Source organism: Etheostoma spectabile, chromosome 7 (genome assembly GCF_008692095.1).
Source record: "Etheostoma spectabile isolate EspeVRDwgs_2016 chromosome 7, UIUC_Espe_1.0, whole genome shotgun sequence".
Classification (NCBI taxonomy): domain Eukaryota; kingdom Metazoa; phylum Chordata; class Actinopteri; order Perciformes; family Percidae; genus Etheostoma; species Etheostoma spectabile.
Genome location: NC_045739.1, coordinates 25,793,492 through 25,810,823, shown reverse-complemented (window position 1 = coordinate 25,810,823; position 17,332 = coordinate 25,793,492). Strand labels below are relative to the sequence as shown.

Genomic DNA, 17,332 nt, shown 5'->3' with positions numbered 1-17,332 from the left:
AAAAGAAAAACGTGACTTGCTGTAATCACTGATATACCTCTATCAACACTTACTACTGGTCTCTTGTGTGACCTCACTTTCAATTGTGTACGTTATTGTACATATAATAAAACAAACATGTGCACACGTTCTCCCTTAGGATAAGAGAAGAGTTTGTTTTCAATTTGTTTTTCAATTATGCAAAAAAAATTAAGTTCTTGTCTCACATGAATCAGTATTTAGTTTGCTTAAATTCTTGTTTCAGACCCAGATATTGTTGTTTATGATGGTGTTGTCTTACCCCGGAAATCCAGAGATCTCACGAGAGCACAATGGGAATTTGGCATCGAGTAATCCTGCTCCTGTAATTAGCCCTTGTAGCCGAGCTGCACCATCACATCGGTGTATCATGATGTAATGCTGGGCCAGAGGCGAGCTGCCCAATCACATCCTTCGTGTATCTGATGTATGGCGGCCATGCGCTGCTGCCCAATCACATCGGTGTAATTGATAGGGGGCCGGTCGAGCTCAGGAACCAATCATAGGGTGTCTGATTGGGCGGCCATAGAGCGACTGCACTAAATCACATCTGTGTGTCTGATGAATTTAGCGGAGGCCAGAGTCGAGCTGCCTAATCACATCTGGTGGTCCTGATGTAGTCGGGGCCGATGCGAGCTCACCAATCACTCGTGAGTCCTGACTGTAGCGGGCCTGCAGGCGGCTGCACCATCACCTCCGTGATCTGTGAGGCTGGCCGAGAGGCGAGCTTCACCAATCACGCTGGTGTATCGAATGTAGGCGGCACAGAGGCGCTGCACCGACCATCACATCCGGTGTATTGAGTTAGGCCCCGGGGCCTGAAGTGCGAGCCTGCACATCAGTATGGTGTGTCTGAATTTATCGGGGCCATAGGCGAGCGGCCTAATGCCACTCTGTGTGGTCTGATGTAGGCGTGCCAGGGCGAGCTTCATATTCCACATCTAGTGTTGTCTGAGTAGCTGGTCCATCAGGCGAGCTGCCCAATCCCTTGGATGTATGCTTATGTCAGGCGGGGCCGATGCGAGCTGCACCAAATCACCTCGGTTTGTCTGTCTGTGGCGGGGTCCAGAGGCGAGCTGCCCAATCCATCGGTGTATTACCGATGTGGGCGGAGCCAAGATTCGCGTTTGAACATCTGAATGTCCCAGTCTAATCCACCAGTTAGCTCCGCTGCTAGCTAAGCGTACGGGGCTCTGGATACGTCACCTTGTGTGTTGCTCTGATTGGTCGTCGTGTTATCCAATTGCATGCAGGGGGATTTTTAAATGCACGCTTGGTGCCGCCCCGCAAGATGGCCGACTTTCATCAGACCCTTAAACTTTCAGATTTGGGTTTCTGGATTTCTAGGCTAGTATTGGCTGGTATTAAAAAAACAGATTATTCCTCAATGCTCCTCCGTAAAAGTCCCAAAAACACAGTATGAAAAAGCTCCACTTGTTTTGTCTACTATGGACTTTTAAGTACTTGCATTTCTTTCAAAAAGGGAATTTTTTTTTCTCCAAATTTTGCTTTTACATGTTGGTTATTAGTCATGTTTTAAGAAATGATGTCATTTTCGTTCCCATAAGAGTGGCCACATCATTCGGTAAATGCACCTTTCTCAAGTCTCAGACCGTGTTTCTGGTCTCAGGGCTGGAACAGTTACCTTTTATAAGTCCATGTCATCGTTTTAAATCTCACGGAGCTGCAGAAAAGTCTCGAGTTTTACAGATTTTGTGGCGGTGAACTCTGCCTAACGATTCCCGACGTTGCGAAGAAGACGCCGCCGTGGCGCGCGATCTGCGATATTTATCGTAACGTTGAGCCACGGGAAGAAGCACTTCCTCCGTTGTTTTCCGGCAGCAGGCGTCCCAACAGAACACCCAACATCCCCAAAAAATCTGTGACCTACCGCAACGAAAAGTAAATATTCAGAAGCCGTGTTTTCGCCCAATAAACCTCTGGTAGTATTAACGTTGTTTAGACTTCCACAGCCTGAACATCTTAAGGGTTTCACTGCAAACTCATGTTCATTATTACCGTTGTAATTACTGCAGGAAATAAGCTGCAAGGAATCCGTGAAGTTCTTGTTAATGATGAGAAAGCTGGAGGGGGGGCGGGGGGGCGGGTCTAATTCTATGAGAAAACTGTGCTTTTTGACATGTTTCAGCTATGAAGGAATTTGATAATTTAGTTTGGTTGTTCTGAAAAGCTTTAAAAAAAAGAAGAAGGTAAAAGCTGTTTTAATTTTTTGCCTTTTGTTTTAAAAGGAGATTTATGTAAATAAAATCATCTTTGATATCGCATTTTGGACTGGATCTCAAATATCTTTCCAAACATCCCTTTTTTAAAGGACTTTGGCAAATACACGTCGCGTGTTTTTGGCACACACGTAGCAATCCACACAAGCTGCTCAATTTGCAGTAAACACACACCAGGACTTTTTATTACGTGAAGACGCAGTTAACTCATTGGACCAGCAGATGGGACCACTTCACCATCTAGACCTGGGTGGGATATCTCAGTTAATACAGTTTAGTTAAAGTTAAACCCTCATGTTGTCCTCGGGTCAAACTGACCCGTTGTCCTATATCAATGTTCTTTTTAATTCCCCAAAATAACATGATTGATTCCACACAACGCTCGTTGGCAAGTACAAATCTCTACTTTCATTCATTTTGGGGCGTCTTGTTCAATTTTATAACATTTGGATTAAACAAATGGAAGTGTTTTTGAAATAGTATTGAGTAAAAGTTGACATATTCCAGTCTGGCCAGGGGGGGGTTCCCAGCCGGATAGAAAGGGAAAATGGGTGCGTATCTTGGAGGCCTAGGAAGTAGTTCCGGAGACTGGAGGGTATGTATATTGGGGGCCCTAGTAGCTCGGATAGTGATGTTGGGACTGGATGTAATGTGTCGCGGGAACACTGGGTAACACTGGAGTTTTCCATTTGGGTGTGGAGCAAGCTCGTCTACTATCTACGATCGACAGAGGAGCGAGCATCGAGCGAGCGACGAGCGAGCTAGCGAGCGAATCTAGCGACATCTCGAGCGACAACGACGAGCGACCGAGCGCGCGACCGCGAGCGAGCGACAGAGCGAGCGATCGCGCAGCTCTCGAGGAGCGAGCTAGCAGCGACACAGAGCGAGCGAGCAGCGAGCTACAGGGCCCGGGCCTGCTGGCGACAGAGCGAGATACGCAGAGCGAGCAGCGAGCGAGCGAGCTACTAGCTAGCGACACTAGCGATCTAGCATACAAATCAAAGGCAGGCAAGGGGACCCAGAAGCGCGGCGTGACCAACGAAGTGCAGGGCCCTAAGTCCATTAGTACAGGGAAACAGCCTGCACAGTTCTGGGGGCGGGAAAAATATGAATCATGAGGGACTGATTTTTGCTAAATGAAATCAGGATTCTCTGCCAATGTTGCCCCCCGGCACAACCTGGACAAACAAAACATATTGGCCAGACCAAACATGGATTTTGTCCGTTGCACCTATCGCCCATTGTGCATCACCACGACCTGTCGACACAGAGCCTCGTGAAGAGCTTAAACCTATTGTATACAGTCTATGGTTTAGTTTCAACAAATACAGATCGTTTGTATGCTTTTGGCTCGACATTAACCCTTGGTGTTGCCTTCGCCGTCAAAATTAAAAAATTAAAAAGTTGTTTTGTTGGGACTTTTTTGAAAATCACTGTTTTTACTTTTTCCTTACGTTTTTGTCCCTTTTTTTTTTCCTCCCTTTTTCACTTTTTGTGAGGCTGGTTTTTCAATGTTTGGTCGCGCTAACGGTAAACAACTTATTACTTTAGCTGGACAGTTATTTTTGGATTTATGTTCATAAATAAATTAAGGAAATGATACATAGATTTTTAATTTAGAAAAGCAGAAATTAGGATTATTGAACTAAATTAGGAATGGAGTTGATGGATAATCACAGACGGAATATGGTCACCCTTTTTTTTTTTTACTCCATTACTATTTCAAAACCACTTCAATTTTGTTTTTCACGTGCTATAAAATTGGAATCAGCCCAAAATTCCACCCCCAAAATCACCCCAAATAGTGTTGTTTGGAATCAATCATGTTATTTTGGGAATTAAAAAGAACGGAATTGGATATAGGAAACGTGGTAATTGATTTGACCCGAGGACAACATGAGGTTAAATGAATATCAAGTAAAAAAAATGCCCCCCAGCAATTGAAGTTCCATCTTTTGTTCTCATTCTTCCCCCTTTTCAACTCCGTTTGTTTTTCAGGTGTCTCATCTGCCAGCGGTGCTGCTTGCTCTCCCAGAGCCTTGTTCAAAAGTTCTACCCCTCTTCTTTGCCGTCCCTCCTCGGCTTGCGGCGGTCCCATCACCTACGACGCCACCGCAGATCGCACATAGACTCTCCAGCTCGTTACTAACAAGGCGGCTCTGGGGTTCAGGCTGTTGCCCCGAAACGTGGCCGACTCTGTGGCTGTCATTCAGCCGCCGTCCAGCTAGTTTTTCGGCGTGTTCTACGGTGTTTCCGCGCAACCTGCAGTCGTGTTTGCCGCCCTGGGCCTGGTGGTCACTGTACGATCCCATGATCCGCCCCTGTGGGGGCTGATGACAGCTGGCCCGCCGACGCCGCAGCTGGTGCCGGTGTTCTCTCCTGGCCTGGCTCTGCTGTCCTCTAACACCCGTCCGTGTGCCCTGTCCGGCGCAAGTGGTGCTACTACTGTGCCGTACGTGTACCTGTCTGTTGCGTCACATTTACCGATCTACGGTCTTGCCGCTGGCTGCTGGCTGACACCGTGGAAGAGGACCGGTTCCCCGACTTGCTTGCGTGTGTTCTGGCTTACGCGGGTCACCACCATGCGCTGATCCTGGTCTAAACGTGGTTGCGGTCCGGTGATGTATGGAGAGCGGAGATGCCACGGTGGCGTCCGCGGACGGGATCTCCGACCGTGCGGGAGGTGAATCAGAACCATTCAAACTCCCTTAATCAGGATTCTTCAATCTGAACGTCCAATCTGTCCAGATCAACTCCTTTATCAGGATAGCTGCAATCAAACTCCTTTTATATCAGGGTATCTGTCCATCAACTCCTTTTAATCCGACCTCTGTTCATCAAACTCCTTTTAATCAGGACATCTGTCAATCAACTCCAATCTATCAATCACCTCCTTGTAATCAGGACTCTGTCAATCAACTCCATCTATCAATCAAACTCCTTTTATCAGTTATCTGTCATCAACATCCTTTTAATCAGGTATCTATCAATCAAACTCCTTGGAATCAGGTTAACTGTCAATCAACTCCTTTTAATCAGGACTCTGTCATCAAACTCCTTTTAATCAGGACCATCTGTCAGCAACTCCAATCTATCAAGCAAACTCCTTTAATCAGTTATCTGTCAATCACTCCTTTTAAATCAGGTTCCTAGCAATCAAACTCCAATCTATCATCAAAAAACTCCTTTAATCAGGTTATCTGGCATCAAACTCCGTTAATCAGGTTATCTTTCAAGTCAAACTCCTTTAATTACAGAATATCTATCAATTGCAAACTCCTTTTTACTCATCAGGACAATCTGTCCAACAAACCCCAATCTCTATCCAAACGCGCTTTAATCAAGGTTACTGTCCATCAAACTCCTTTTACATCGATATCTATCATCAAGACTCCTTTTAATTCGGATCTATCAATCAAACTCCTTTTAATCAGGATATCTTCAATCAAACGCCTAAAATAAGGACATCTGGATGCCATTATGGGCAGCTGGTATAGTTGCACGCCATATATGAGGTTTAACCGCCGATATTTATTCAAATTGTTCAAATCCTCTTCAGTTTTAACTGTCCAAAATAATCTAAAAAAAAAAAAAAAACTGGATTTCTGCAGGTCTATAAGTTTTAAATTCACTGACTTCAGCTTTCCTCCAAAAAGTCCTTAGAGGGACTTCTGGTTTACAAGATCTGATGTCTGCCGGCTGTAGACCAGTTATTTCTTATATTTTTTTTCTGTGTGGTTACAAGTTTCCGGGGAGACCGATAGAATCTATAAACCACAAGTAAGATTGTCCCTATCTTTTTGACCCCCTGATCCAACATCCTTTTTTTAATATTAATATGTCCGATACCGAGTCCACGGTCCGTACTAGTACTTGCCTAAATAATACCGCTGCACACCGTGTTTTTGTCTAAAATGAAATAAATCTAGTAAATAAAGTACTAAAATAGTCTCAGCTTAGACTCAACGTAGTGCACTAGCATTTTTCAAAACTTGCATATAAATCTACACTCTATCGAAATGTGGTAATAAGCTTAAGTCATTGTGTTCAGATAAGTTGTGCCTCTGGGACTGCTGATCCCAATCAGCTTCCTTACTTACTATCAATACATCTCTGTGTACGAGTGTGACTGGCAGGATTATTACTCAATGGAATTCCTTCTTAGTACTGACAAAATGATTTTAAATGTCCTCTAAGTTTTAATGTCTTGTAAGGCTTATAAATAATTATAACCTTGTCAATCACTTTTTTGTCATGCTTCTTCTCACCAGGATGACTGGAAACTAAATTGATTCTCTTGTGATTCAAACGGTGTTTAGGTCTGTTAGTTACCCACGGCAGATATTAATGCACGTCTGCAAAATCTGAGGGAAGCGATTCACCAGAAGCCACGGTAAAGCAACCCGCCGAGTTTGTTTTTTTCCTTGGACAGCAAATTAAGTCTATGCTAAAGCTCATTATAATGTAGAAGCGAATTAAATGTTCATTTATAGTACACCTCACACGCGACGTTATCTCAAGACCTTCCACAAGTCGTTTAGTGTCGACGGGGTGATGAAAAACTCCCTTTTTTAAACAGAACCCTCTAGACCTGCCTGATCTGAATGTCGTGAAACATAAAGAGTGGTTATACGTCTTGTGACCTTCGTAGCGTGGTTCCTGCTGTTTCCCGAGGGTTACCTGCTGAGCTGGGACTGTTCTGGATCGTGACCAGCAACCTGATCATCTCCGCTAGTGATTCCAACGCTCACCGGGTGCTGGGGATGAGCGCCGTACATTCCCCGTCGCACACTACCTGTCGGCCTCAGCATCCCCTGGCCTTCATAGGTGTGTTGTGTGGTCTGTGTGTGGCTGTGCTGTGGCTGTGGGCTGTGGCCAGTGTGTGTGTGTGTGTGGTTGTGTGTGTGTTGGTTTGTGTGTGTGTGGTTGTGGGTTTGTGTCGCTGCGTCACTACCTAGGCCTCAGCATCCTTGCCTTCATAGGTTTTCTTCTCTGTTCGTATGAGTGTCTGTGTCTTGTGTCTCTATGTGTGGGCGTTGTGTCTTTGCATTGTGGGTGTCCTTTGCGTGGTGGGTGGGTGTGTCTTTGCGGGTGTGTGTCTTTGCATGTGTGGTGGGGGTCTTGCGCGCGTTTGTGTTGTGTCTTTGCGTGTGTGTGTGTTTGTGTCTTTGCGGTGTTTTGTACAAAGCCCCTCTATACTCCATATATGATACGGGCTATGAGAATGCTCCTGAGTGTAACTGTTGACTCATTGTATAATTTTTATTATTTTATCTATTTTTTATATATACGGGCTGTGTTGTTTTTAAATATGTACATTTAATGTTTCGTCTCATTTGAACACCCCCAGGTTTCGACCGAGGAGGAGGATAAGCGCTAGGCTTCGTTGCTCCTGTCCTGGTCTTCATCCTGGCTCTTGCGACCGTCGCTCACCCCTGAACCCTGAGGAACGCCTGGTAGGATTCCCCTGCATGTGCCCCGCCTCCGTCTCCGGTTGATTAACCAGATGATATTGAAGGGAAACTATGCTGGTTTTTTTTGTTTGGGTTTTTTTTTTTACCTTAATTACCTTACGGATCATTGGTGACTGGTTTTAAAGACTCTTTGTTGGTTGAAGGGTCTCGTCTCGCTCCCCCCCTAGCGTTTGCGTGTCGTGTGCGTGTGCGTGTGCGTGTGCGTGTGGTTGTGTTGGGGTGTGTGGTGTGTGTGCTGCATAGCAAGCAATATTGGGTCCTTTTAATAGTAGAGTATAATGAGTGCATGTAGAATGGGATCTTAACACATACACAGACGCGGATCGCCCAATTCTATGCTTGTTTTTTCACTCCACCCACCACACACACACCCCACACATACACACACACACATCCCCTTGTGCTTGTGTACTTGTGGTTTTTTTCCCGCTCACGGATCGCTTGGGGGGAGCAAGACAACGCCCCTAGTTCACCCAACAAAGAGTCTTATAACATTCCGATTCTATCTGAATGGGTGTCTGAGCGGGTACCTTCTTTGATGATTCTTTCCTTTTTGCTTTCTTGCTTCCATTGTTACATTTTTACTTCCTGTGCGCCTTTCTCCAATCCTTTCACACCAAAGCACAATTACCAAAAGCTTCTTAAAGCCTCGAAAAACACCATTTAATACAACATGCAGTAACCTTTATATTTGCCATTTTTGACTTATCTCATCATGTATTATAATGTCTAGATTTGTTCAATTATTTACCCTTAGTGTCGCTCTGAGGTATGTTTTTTGTGTTTCTTACCAATATACGTTTTTTTGTTAATATTTTTTATAAAGTCCTATTTTTATTTTTTATATACATATTTGTTATTACATTTGTTAACTATGTTGATATAATTTCATAATATAATGGTAGATGGGGTCAAGCCTCTGTGCATAGGTGTATGGCATTGCTCATACTAAAAACAAGGTTTGCATATGTTAGCCTTTTATCAAAGGGCCCTCTAACTCAGACAGTTGGAAGCATCAGTGCTCGACACTCGTACCCCCAATTCTACGGCCTAAAAGTCTTATTTAACGTCCTAATTGGCATTAAACTTTCTTTAAGTCTAATGCCACCTACACCCAACCAACTTTTCAAGCAATTCCACTGTTTCAAGACAAATTCCCGGAGCTTTGCACTCTTAAAACACTTTAACACTGATTTTCTTAAGTCAGTGTTTAAACTCAAAGACATAGATCGTAGCGGTGTGACTGTCGGCTCGGGAATTTAAAGTGAGATCGAAGTAAAAAAAAAAAAAAAAAAAAAAGTTTTTTTAAAATGATTATTGTGCAGGGCCTATAAAGTGGTCCTAACACCTTCCCGAGTTAGTTACTTTTTCACACCCTCCCACAAAAGAAATGGGTTGAGTGCAGTTAAATCGGTGAACGTTGTCAACACCACTGTGTTTGCTCTCGCCCCCACCAAACATGAAGGCAGGCAAAACGCAGAGCCACGCTCTTCTTGGTTTCAATGGTTGCTATCTAAGCTAAATTCTAAAGATGGAAAGTTGCTGATTATCATCAACCCCTTCAATCAGCCCGACAGAGATTTCCCCTCCCGGCAATTTCCATGAAAATTATTTAAATGGGGAACATAGTGCAAAGGATACTTGGATAAATGTATTAGTTCTATATTACAATATGGAACATTAATGAAATATGAGAATGAATGATGAATAAATAACAAAAAATGAAGATAGATTATAGAATGGAATGAGGGGGAGTAAATAACAAATATAATAGAGATAATGAGAATTGATTGCTTAAATATAATGAGATATGAAATGATGAATAATACTCCTAAATAAGTGGAATAATAGGAACCAAATCTAGTTGTAGTCTTGGGAAATTGTGTCTTCTCCAAGATCCTCAGTCTTTGCATAATATGTATCGTCGTAACTAAACTCAGCAACATTACAGATCTTCCCTTAGATGGAGATGGTGTCAGACTTTAGGTCTTTTTTTTTTTTTTTTCAGAAAAGTCTTTTCAAGTCTTTTTCAGAGTCTTTTCAGAGTCTTTTCACGTCTTCCAGTCTTCCCCATTTTTTGCAAAATATATAGCAGTGACTAAACCTCAGTGACGTTACAGATAGTTTCAAGTGACTGGTTTCAGACTTTTAAGTCTTTTTAGAGTCTTTGACATCTTTTCAGAGGTCTTTTAGGGTGCTTTTTCAGAGTCTTTGTCAGTCCTTCCAGCATTTGACATAAGTTGATGAAACTTGGTTGATTATGTTGAAAATCACTGTTGATTTACTGACCAAAACCCTTTGAGCAGAGTTTCTAATTCAGAGCATCACTGCCTCGTTCCTGAGCCTCTCGGTCCGCATTTGGAAGTTGGAAGGTTCGCCTGAGCCAAACATGTGCCTTCCTGCTGGACGGCCATCCTGCAACTTCTCCCGTCAATACTGACCCCTGTCCTGATGTCCCTGGCGCCCCCCTCCCTCCTTCGCCGCCATTTCCCTGCCTGCTGTGTCCCCTGGCGCTCTTTTCGTGCTCCCCGTGGCGCTCATCTAACGCCCTTGTGGCACTCCTACGCCCCAACAACACCTTGGTCTCTGCGCCGTCACCGCCTTCTGCGTGAGCCTCTGCCTCAAGGTGAGACGTGGGAAATTCTGCTACATTTAGTGGTTTTTGTTTTTTTTTGTTGTTTTGTTGTTTGCGATAAACCGTGCTAAAACGATCGTCTTGCGCATGTGCAGGTGATTTCATGATTTTTTAAACGTGGATGTTACCGCTGCCATCTGTTCCCATAGCAGTTGAAGTAAGTCTGTTAGCCTCCACCGTAACAGCTACTGACGTTAGTTGAGCTAACAGCTAGTGGCATACCCGCTAGCTGAGACGCAGGTAAAATACCCCAAAAATAAAATTACTGTTTTTAATATGTTACATCAGTGTGTTGTGTTTTGAAAGTTGAAAGTCAACTGCAGTGCTGATCAGTGTGGAATACATCCAAACATATCATACCCAGAGTGAACAGACTTGTCCAAATATTAGTAGAATTTTTTTACAGAGGAATACATTCAAGCCATCAATAGACATACTAAATGATGCATGTCGAGTTGCTTTCTAAATACTTAGTGTGTTTTTGTGGTGTTGGTGGTGTGTTGTGTGTGTGTGTGGTGTGTTGTGGTGTGTGGTGTGTTGTGTGTGTGTGTGTGTGTGTGTGTGATATTACAAACGTGCGTATGCAGAGTGTAAATTGTTAATTCCACCCACTTTGATTATAAACAGATTAACAATTAATAAATAATAAAAAAAAAATAAAAAAAAAATGCCTTAACAGTTTGTCATCAGTTGACCTCATCTGCCCCAGGTGTTGCCTGTTGCTAGCGTCGGATTTCTGTATCTTACCAAACCGCCCCTCCCCCCCCCCTTCCCCTCCAGGTGTGGGTCCCTGACACGTCTCGTCCTCTTCATGGCCGACGGCTGTCCAACGTCCTGTGGGAGAAGCTGACCGACTACTCTACTACTGCTATCCACGGGCACATCGTGGAGTTCCTGTCGGCGTTGTCATGTTTCGGCAACGGCTCCTTACACCATTATGTTTCACATCAGCAGCAGATCCTCTGGTCCTGCCTTATTTGGCCTGCCCACTCTACTTCACATCTACCTGCAGGCCGCAACGGCTGGAAGACCTTTCGTCAACCGCCGCACCCTGCCGTGCAAGAATATCAACTCGCTGCCGGAGAGTGCGCGGCGACCACTGGGGGACTCGAGACCTGTGCGCCATCTGCTACCAGGATTCGCCCGCTCGGCTCGCATCACTCCCTGCCACCACTACTTCCACGCCTCTGCCTTAGGAAGTGGCTCTACATCCAGACGCCGTGTCCCATGTGCCACCAAGTGTCCTCGTCGAGGCCGAGCCTAGAAAAACAGGGACGCCGGTTTCCACCAACACCGGTGGCTCGCGGTGCGCAGGACTCGTCGGCCGCGGCGGGGCCCCGCCCCACCAGCCGTGGGACAGCGGCGGGGCGCCCGGACACCGAGCCGCCGTCCATGGGGCGGCAGGTGCCGTTGTGTTGAACGCGGGTGTGCTCGATAACGATCTGCTGAGGCCAACGACAGCATAGAGTAACGACGAGGACGATGTGGACTCAAAAGCTGCAGCACAGCCGATATAGGAAGACTATATCAAACGATGACAACGGCCTCCCCCGAGGACTGAACGGGGAGAGGAAAGATCTAGTAGAAAGAAATTCCATTTATCTTTATTATATTTAAGTTAAAAAAAAAAAAAAAACAAAAGTTATAAAACCACACCGCATCTTAATTTGTTCTTGCAAAATGTCATGTATTTCTTTCTTTCTCATTTTTCTGTTAGTTTCTTTTTGAATGATTTAGAGTTTGGGTTTTTACTCTAAACGGGGCTCGTGGAATAGTAACTTGCCTGTGTGTGTGTGTTTGTGTGTGGTGTGTGTGTGTTTGTGTGTGTGTGTGTGGTGTGTTGTTTGGGTTGGGTGTTGTGTGTGTGTGTGTGTGGTTTGTGTGGGTGTGTGTGTTTGTTTGTGGTGTGTGTGTGTGGTGTGGTGTGTGTGTGTGTTTGTGTGTGTGTGTGTGTGGGTGTGTGGTGTGTGGTGATAAGGTGAATCTCTTGATGTTGGTTATTTTTTAGAATGGAAACACTCGAGCACGTAGACAAAGTCTGCAGCTTCATCTGCAAGTCCGATGGAGGAGTTTTGTAGAAAGACGTCACATTTTTTGTTTCTCTTTCTATTGTCCGTTTCAAACCGGATCGTTACTCCTCGCCAGCTGTTTGCATTTTGGTCCAAATATGATTGGTCACACAATCGGAACGCTGGATTACCCTCGCTCTTACTAAACCGGCCCCGCGCTCTCACCTCCTGACTTCCAGTGCTCACATCTCCGGTTTTGGGACTCTCTCGTTTCCACATCTTCGTCCGCTGAGGTAACTTCACAGAGTATTTTGTGACCTTTTGTATATATATTATATATATTAGTTAGCATATATCGATTATATATATATATAGATATATATATATTATCTATATAGAGAGAGAGAGCTAGAGAGAGAGAGAGAGAGAGACGAGAGAGATAGAGAGAGATAGAGATGAGCGAGGAGAGAGAGAGAGAAGAGAGATGAAGGAGATAGAGAGAGGAGAGGAGAGGGGATACAGAGAGAGAGGAGAGGGAAAAAAAAGAGAGAGAGATTCTGCGCCAACCCTATAATAATGAGAGGTTGTCCTGATTTTAAAAATAAAAAACGTTGACTTGCTGTAATCACTGGAATATACCTCTATCACACTTACAACTGGTACCTTTGGTGACCCCTCACTTTCAATTGTGTACGTATTGTACATATAATAAAAAAGAAAACAAAAAACAGGTGCACACTTCTTCGCTCCTTTCTCTCTTCTCCCCTTAGGATCGAGAAAAGGTTGTTTTTCAATTTTGTTTTTCAATAATGCAAAAAAAAATTAAGTTCTGTCTCACAGGTAATCAGTATTTAGCTTTGCTTAATTCTTGTTTCATGACTCCAGGATATTGTTTTTCACGTATGGTGTTGTCCCACCCACCCACACTTACCCGAAATCCAAGACCTCACGAGAGCACAATGGTTGGCATCGGGGGTGGGGGAAGGCAGGGGGTACCTGGCTCTTCAAACTATTCTCTTCTTAGCGGGCGAACCAACGACATCGTTGTATCTGATATGTGAGCGCGGGGCAGCGAGCTGGCATCACCATCCCATCTCATCGGTGTCTCTGATGTATGCGGGGCCAAGGCAGGCGAGCTCAACCAATCACATACGATGTGATCTGATTAGTTGCGGGAGGCCAGAAGGTCGAGCGCCCAATCACATCCTCGTGTATCTGATGTATGCTGGGCCTGGCAAGCTCACCAATCACAATTTCGGTGTGATCCTGATGTAGACGGGCCATGTCGATGCAGACCAATCCTCGGTGTCTGAGTTGGGCGGTGGCCAAGTGCGTATGTTGAACAGCTGATGGTCGTCTAAATTCCCCCAGTTAGCTCCGACTGCTTGCTATAGCGTACGGGTCCGGTCTGGTACGTCACCTTGTGTGTTGTCTTGATTGTCGTCGTGTTTCGCAATTCATGAGGGGTGATTTTTAAATATCGCTATTGGTGCCGCCACCGCAAATTGGCCTGCTATCTGTTCCCTCACGTACCCTTAAACTTTCAGATTTGGGTTTCTTTGGTTTTCTAGCTATTAGTGCTGGTATTAAAAAAAACAGATTTTTCTCCTCAATGCTCCCTCCGTAAATTCCCAAAAACACAGTAGGAAAAAGCCCAGCTTGTTTTGTCTACTATGGACTTTTAAGTACTTGCATTTTCTTTCAAAAAAGGGAATTTTTTTTTTTTTTTGTTTTTTTCCAAATTTTGCTTTTACATTTTGGTTATTAGTCATGTTTTAAAGAAATGATGTCCATTTTCGTTCCCAAGAGTGGGCCACATCATTCGGTAAATGCACCTTTCTCCAAGTCTCAGATCCGGAGTTTTTCTGGGTCGTCAGGCTGGAACAGTTACCTTTTTAAGTCCTATGTCATCTCGTTTAATCCTCAACGGAGCGCGCCGAACAGTCTCGAGTTTTACCAGATTTGTGGCGGTGAAACTCTGCCTACGATTCCCGAGTTGGAAGAACCCGCCGTGCGCGCGATCTGCGATATTATCGTAACTTGAGCCCGAAAGCACTTCCTCCGTTGGTTTCCCGCAGCAGGACTTCCCCACAGAACACCCAACATCCCCAAAAAATCTGTGCACCTACCGCAACGAAAAGTAAATATTCAGATGCCGTGTTTGTCGCCCAATAAACCTCTGGTAGTATTAACGTTGTTTAGACTTCCACAGCCTGAACATCTTAAGGGTTTCACTGCAAACCATGTTCTTATTACCGTTTAATTACTGCAGGAAATTCGCAGGAATCCGTGAATTTCTTGTTAATGATGAGTAAAGCTGAGGGGGGGGGGGGGGCGGGTCTAATTCTATGAAAACTGTGCGTTTTTGACATGTTTCAGCTTGAAGGATTTGATAATGTTAGTTTGGGGTTGTTCTGAAAGCTTAAAAAAAAAGAAGGTAAAAGCTGTTTAAAATTTTTTGTCCTTTTGTTTTAAAAGGAGAATTTATGTAAATAAAATCTCTTTTGATAACGCATTTTGGACTGGATCTCAAATATCTTCCACACATCCCTTTTTTTAAAGGACTTTGGCAAATACACGTCGCGTGTTTTGGCACACACTCAATCCACACAAGCTGCTCAATTTGGCAGTAACCACCCAACAGGACTTTTTTTATTACGTGAGAGACGCAGTTAACTCGTGACCGCAATGGACCACTTCACCATCTAGACTGGGTGGATATCTCAGTTAATAACAGTTTAGTTATTTAAACCCTCATGTTGTCCTCGGGTCAACTGACCCGTTGTCCTATATCAGGTTCTTTTAATTCCCCAAATAACATGATTGATTCCACACAACGCTCGTTGGCAATTACAAATCCTCACTTTTCATTCATTTTGGGGCGTCTTGTTCAATTTTTATAAACATTTGGATTAAACAAATGCAGTGTTTTTGAAATTATTGAGTAAAAGTGAGACATATTCCAGTCTGTGATTTACCATCAACATCCATTCCTTTAATTTTAGTCTCCATAATCCTAATTCTGCTTTCTAACTCAAAACATAGGGTTAATTTCAGGATAAATGAGGTTCATTGACCATGAATTCCAAAAATAACTGTAAAACTAAAGTTAATAAGTATTTGTGTTACGTGGTGTTGAAAAGTCAAAAAAGGAAAACTTGAAAAAAACGTCTCTGAAAAGTGTTGAAAAAAGGTACAAAAATATAAGAAAAAGTGTAAAGATATCGATAAAAGCGTCAACAAATGATATATAAATATAATTGTATATATACATATCACACTTTGTGTTGTATGTATATATAAACATTCTATATATACCTATATTGTATATAGTATACAATAGTATATTACTATGATATGTATATATATATATTATGATTAATATATAATGTGTATATATATACTATATTGATATTACAAACTAGATCAGACACACCAGTGTGTATTAGATATGATATATATATATAATATATATATAATATATAATACCCAGTTATATTATTAACATATTGATTATATATATAATATATAATTATATATAATAATTACATATACACAGTATGTTGTATAAAGATTCTTTAAACAAGATCGCAAAACGTAATTAAGGTAAATTGCTGGTTCATTGTTAGTAGCATAGATTGGGTTATTAGTGTGTGTGTTAGTTTAGGGGTTTTGTAGAGTGTTTTGGGTTTTGTGTGTTTAGTTTTTCTTTTTGTGTTTAGTGTTTTTTTTATTTTTTTGTTGTGTTTTTTTTTTTGTGTGAGTAGTTTTTGTTTTTTTGTGTTGTAGTGTTTTAGTTTTTTGTTTTTGGTGTTTTTGTTAGTTTTTTAGTTTGTTTAGTTTATTTATTGTTTTTGGTAGTTTTAATTTTTTAGTTTAGTTTTTTTGTTTTTTTTTGTTGTGTTATGTTTTTGTGTATTTTTTTTTTGTTAGTGTTTTTTTAGTTTTGATGTTTTTGTTAGTTCTGTTAGTTTTTTTTGTTTTATTTTTGGGGTTTAGTTTTTTGTGTTTAGTTTTATAGTACACTTGTGTATTTCCAAAATTATTTTCCCACCGTTGTGTGCCCGGACCTCCTTTTTGCAACTGTTTTTTAAATGTATGCGAAAGAGGTATTACCGGAAGCAAAATATTTTATTTTGAAAGCCGCCGCCGGAAATAAGCTTCTCCGCCCGACTTGAAAGTAGTTCTTGTTCGGCTTTAGCCGAAACTTCATGTGCCAAAAAAAAAAACCCTGACCGCTGTTAAGATACCATGAGACGTTTTGGTCGGCGGACGGAACGAAAGAAAGACATGTACGGCTGCTTGGACTTGGAAGTTAACCCGAGTTTAAGAGAAACGGTTATTAAAAGTCGGCGGTTCGGTTCCCAGTGAGTGCCGAGCCTAGCTAACGTTACTCGGACCGACGGAGGAGCAACTTCTGCCCGGGCGCCGCTGCTGTGGAACTGGGGGGAACGCGGACTGATATCTGCGCTCAAAGAACCGTTAAAAACCCAACGGTTTGTGACGTTGTAAAGACTTAGCGTAACGGTGGTAGTGTTTTTATTCCGCCACGATGCTTCGGCTTTGCCTACCGAGAGCGCTCCGACCGGTTGTACAGAAGTTCCCGGCGGCGGGGACGGTGCCGAGGCTGCCGGGGATAGGGCGACACACACCGGGCTGCTGGATGGGGACACACGGGAGAAAAGAGCCGAGGGAGACGCTCAACTCACCCGCGAGAGCCAAAGACTTCATTTACCGCCTCCAGCCGGCGGAGAGGACTATTTTACTGAAGGAGCTGCAGAGTTTCGAGTCCATAGCCGCGGCCCAAGGTAAGAAATAAACCACGCGGGTCAAAGGTGAGAGATTGAGTGAGAAGTCACAGGTACGGGACGTGCACCGAGGTTTTCCCGCCCTCATATTTACCGATATAGATATGCAAATGCAAATGCAAACCGCTGTGCAGGATGTTAACCCTCA

The 17,332-nt window shown here is 43.3% G+C and overlaps 1 protein-coding gene across 2 annotated transcripts in view; it reads left to right on the top strand.

Moving 5' to 3' along the window:
* The first annotated feature begins 16,530 nt into the window (after positions 1 to 16,530).
* The window catches only part of tmem65 (transmembrane protein 65), a 40,976-nt gene continuing 40,174 nt past the window's right edge, over positions 16,531 to 17,332 (top strand). For both annotated transcript variants that reach the window (XM_032520444.1, XM_032520445.1), the window contains exon 1: positions 16,531 to 17,184. In XM_032520444.1, coding sequence (XP_032376335.1) covers positions 16,929 to 17,184 — 256 coding nt within the window. In that variant the 5' untranslated portion in view covers positions 16,531 to 16,928. The remainder of the gene's footprint in view (positions 17,185 to 17,332) is intronic.